Raw genomic sequence first — 4459 nt, 5'->3', positions numbered from 1 at the left:
AATTCGGGAGTCTTCTGAACAGTATTCAATATAAAGAGATCTTCGTGGGTCAATGTGATTTCTGTCTAGAGGGTTTCCAGCCCTTAGAAGATGGGAGAGGTGACAATAAAATATGGCTGTGCAATTGAGGTCCTAGAGGTGGAGAAGTAATGGAGACATAAGATGCAGAAAAAAATAATCTGTCTCGTCTCATCACAGTGGTCATCATTTATTTGCCAACAGACAATAGATGATTACTTTGCTAAGTTTGTTACATATATTGTTCAAACCTGACATCGTTCTAAATTGATATCACTTTCTATACTATTTGGTTTAGGATTTAGCATTTAGAATGTTCAGCTGTCTCTCATTGAAAAAACTAAGCAGTGGTAGATCTCAGAAACAAAACCGAGTTTTCAAATTTCCAAGACTTTGCACTTAATGTTATTTACTAATGTCTCATTTCAGCTGTAAAAACCTCTGCTTTTTTTCTATACATTGTATATTTCCTTTTGTAAATTATAGGTTTATTCTTTGCAAATTTTCTAGTAATATGTTTGACCTGTGAGATATCTTGACACATAAAGAAATTTCTGTTTTCTGTTTTGAATAAATAGTTATTTGCTACCTTGTTGATAATTCTGGGCATACGGCAAAACAACTGCGGTTGGCATGTTACCAACTAAGGATGCTTTCTCCTCATCACACTCTCTCAGGATTATTAGATCTGTCTCTGTCTCTGTCTCTGTCTCTGTCTCTTCTCTGTCTCTCTGTCTCTCTTCCTCTATCTTTCATTATTTAATCTCTTCTTATTTAACTAATTTTAAAATAAGGGCGGAAAATACTTATATGACAATGGAGTCCCAGTTTTACATGTCGATTTGAGAGCTTATCAATGGACTTCAGAACTTATTCTATAATCTGTAGGGGGATAATCTGATATTATCTTGCCTTGTATTACTTCTTTCTTCATTATTGTGTCTGGGGGTGAGTATAAGCTAGTATTAACATGACCCAGGAGGTGGGTGTGAGTGTGTGTTTTTCGTGTAGCTGAGCATTTCTTGACTTCTCAGGGCAGGGATACCTAGCTCATATTCTCTGAAATGTGTTCTTTAAAATACACATGCAGAATGTCGATCAAAAGATGGAAATAAAGAAGACATCACTCCTCACAGAATCCCTTGCAAAGATAATAAAGTTTAAGGAACAATATGTAATTGAGTGAACCCTGGGTCTTGAAGGGTCTTGAAGTTTCATCTGAAGCAGACAGGCCATGTCATTCCTCCACTCTCTGACAGCATCCTTATCATCTCCTTCTTTCTCATTCCCCTCACCACATGGCTTCCTTTTGAGCATGTTTACTTGAGGCAAGGGCCAAACTCAGGACCTTTGCACTGGCTCTTTCCCACGCAAGCTACACCCTTCCCCAAAATCTTCCTGTCTTTTCTGCATCTCCCTTAAGGTCTCTGCTCAAGTAGCACCTTGTTTCAAGTCTTTCTCAATTCCATTGAAAATCACACGCACATCTACGAACTTGTATACAAACTTTCTTTTTCTTCAAAGCACAGGCACCATCTAACATTGTGTATAATTTTTCACTTTTTTATATTCCTTCTCCATCTTTGGATTATAAGGACTTCTGTTTTTCAGCACCTTGTACTCTTTGTCTAGAAAATGGCCAGGACTCAGCATTTATTCTTCAGCGTGTAAAAGAATTTCTCATTAAACCAATATAAAAATGATTTATTTGGCAAATTGCTAAGAGGACATCAGTAATTTGCAATTAGAGATGTCACATGACCTTACTTAAAGGAGATCAAATCTCTACAAAACCATATATATATGTCGTATATACATTTTACGGTTAAAATATAAATTGTAGCATTTCACATGTTAGTGATACTGATGGGTAAAAATTAATCATCTTGTTTTTGTTCATTTTCAGTCATCACCTCCATCACATGGAACAAGGGAATGGTACACAAATTTTAGAATTTCTTCTCCTGGGATTTTCAGATGAACCAGAATGGCAGCCTCTCATATTTGGGCTCTTCCTCTCCATGTACCTGATCACCATCTTTGGAAACCTGCTCATCATCCTGGCTGTCAGCTCAGACTCCCACCTCCACACACCCATGTACTTCTTCCTCTCCAACCTGTCCTTGGGGGACATCTGTTTCACCTCCACCACCATCCCAAAGATGCTGGTGAACATCCAAACACAGAGCCAAGTCATAACCTATAAAGGCTGCATCACACAGATGTGCTTTTTTATACTCTTTGGAGCGTTGGATGACTTCCTTCTGACTGTGATGGCCTATGACCGCTTTGTGGCCATCTGTCACCCCCTGCACTACACAGTCATCATGAACCGCCGACTCTGTGGACTGCTGCTTCTGGTGTCCTGGATCATGAGTGCCCTGTATTCCTTGTTACAAAGCTTGATGATGTTGCGACTATCTTTCTGTACAGTCTTGAAAATCCCCCACATTTTCTGTGAAATCAATGAGATGATCCAACTTGCCTGTTCTGACACCTTTCTAAATAACCTGGTGATGTATTTGTCAGCCGTGCTGCTGGCTGGTGTTCCTTTTGCTGGCATCCTTTACTCTTACTCTAAGATTGTTTCTTGCATACGTGGAATGTCATCAGCTCAGGGGAAGTATAAAGCATTTTCTACCTGTGTTTCTCACCTCTCTGTTGTGTCCTTATTTTACTGTACATTTCTAGGTGTGTACCTCAGCTCTGCTGCTACCCACAGCTCTCATTCAGGTGCAGTAGCCTCGGTGACGTATGCTGTGATCACACCCATGCTGAACCCCTTCATCTACAGTCTCAGGAACAAAGACATAAAGGGGGCTCTGAAAAGATTCTGTGGGATGGCAGCTAGAAAAGGGACAACTGTTCTGGGACTGAAGAACTTTCTGTGTTTGGAGAGCTAAAAGCCTTGGAACCAGAAAATTGACAATAGAATATGCCTTCTTTATTTATTTGCTGGAATTTCCATTTAGTTTTTCACCTTCTCTATACAATGTAAGTAATTGTTTATCATGCTTTCTGCTCTGATGTATAGATATTTTCTCTCTTTGTCCATTTTCCCAGTCTCACAAAGTATTTCCCAGATTTAAACCAAGAATATTTGGAAAATCCCATTTATCGTTTGAAGACATATGGATCTTAAAAATAATTTCTTCTGCCCTGTGCCTCTTTGGTGTTGGAAGATGGCTTTGTGGTCACTGTCTACTGTATTTCCTCTTTGATCTCCTGCCTCTCTATGAGGGGACGACTCCCGTGATGGATGCCGACTCCTGAAAGACAGATGTCCATACCGAGGATGCGGTGGCAGAGGCAGCAGAGGTGAGCTCTGGGACTGCTACCGCCAAACACTGGTTTTTCTGCCACTTTTGGAAGGGCAAGATCAGCCTCAAATTCCCAGAATATGTATCATCCCAGATATGAATCAGGCTTAATTAAAGAAGTGACAGATGATTCCAGCTTTTTTGGTGGTGGGTGGTGGCAGCCATATAGGAAATAACACATTTTGCAGAGTTCTGGTGCAATTCGAACCTCAGTATGATTATACAGGATTTTAGGCAATTTCTAAGTAGCAATCCACTGGACTAAAATAATAGAGCCAATGAGTGAGGTCACCAAACTCACACTGACTCTGGGGACCAAGTCGGCCTTCAAGGTTGCCAATGATTGGGAGATATAGATTGCAAAGAAGTACTCATCCCGGTAGATCTCCAGCTATGAAAAGAATAATACAACAGTTCTTTGCTGGAGTCTTTGCAAATTCTGCAGTTCCTGGGTCTCCACACCCTTTATCCTGGAGGGGAATGCTGCACTCCAGCCCTGGGGACTATGCCTGGGAGTTCGCACAGGGCTTGATGCCATCATAAGCTAGCTTTTAAGACAACTGAAAAACAAAGGGCCTCCACGAGCTGCCAAGGAGAAGATCACATCTCTTCCAACAATGACAGTAACTCAGGAGCAAGTCGATATGTGTTTAGAGTGTTCGGTAAGCAAAGAAGATTACACAGTTGAAGAGGAAGTCAGCAGTTACCCTGCAGCCACATCTTTCAGAGCCGTTGTATTGTGCCATGGTTAGAACTGCATGATATATGTTCTATATGCGGGCAGAGGTAAATGGTGAGCACACTATTTGGCAAACTCAGAGCTCTGAGGCCTCTGCAAGCAACAGATTTAGCAGTGACTGCCACCTACAGGACTGATGGACTTTCTGAAGCTAAAGACCATGTCTGAGTCAGGGCTGTGGTACTTTTCTTACCACAGGTATAAATTGCATCAAAAGAAAAAAAAATAGTGGGTGGATTTAGGAAACGTATAAGAAACCCAACCCATCATATTAATGTAGTGAGTGTTTTTCTTCTCTAATTTTAAGTTAGCATCTGTAGATGGAATTACGTCTACAACAAAATGCCTCTGATTCCTCAATTCAGAGTGGTAATTTTATAAC

General features: G+C 40.6%; 1 protein-coding gene and 1 pseudogene across 1 annotated transcript; both read left to right on the top strand.

Annotated features, from left to right (window-relative positions):
* Positions 1-1940: 1940 nt before the first annotated feature.
* On the top strand, positions 1941-2921 carry LOC120618997 (olfactory receptor 7A10-like). Its single transcript, XM_039883130.1, has one exon. The coding sequence runs from the start codon at positions 1941-1943 to the stop codon at positions 2919-2921; it is 981 nt and encodes a 326-aa protein (XP_039739064.1).
* A 279-nt stretch (positions 2922-3200) lies between these two features.
* On the top strand, positions 3201-4226 carry LOC120618996 (E3 ubiquitin-protein ligase RNF115-like; annotated as a pseudogene).
* The last annotated feature ends 233 nt before the right edge of the window (positions 4227-4459 follow it).

This window comes from Pteropus medius, unplaced genomic scaffold (assembly GCF_902729225.1).
Source record: "Pteropus medius unplaced genomic scaffold, Ma_sr-lr_union100, whole genome shotgun sequence".
Classification (NCBI taxonomy): domain Eukaryota; kingdom Metazoa; phylum Chordata; class Mammalia; order Chiroptera; family Pteropodidae; genus Pteropus; species Pteropus medius.
Note: the sequence above shows the minus strand (reverse complement) of the source record. Positions and strands in the feature narration are given on the sequence as shown.

What these genes read in the sequence shown, in the direction of transcription:
- LOC120618997 (XM_039883130.1), top strand. Translation starts at nt 1,941, where the DNA reads ATGGAACAAGGGAATGGTACACAAATTTTAGAATTTCTTCTCCTGGGA.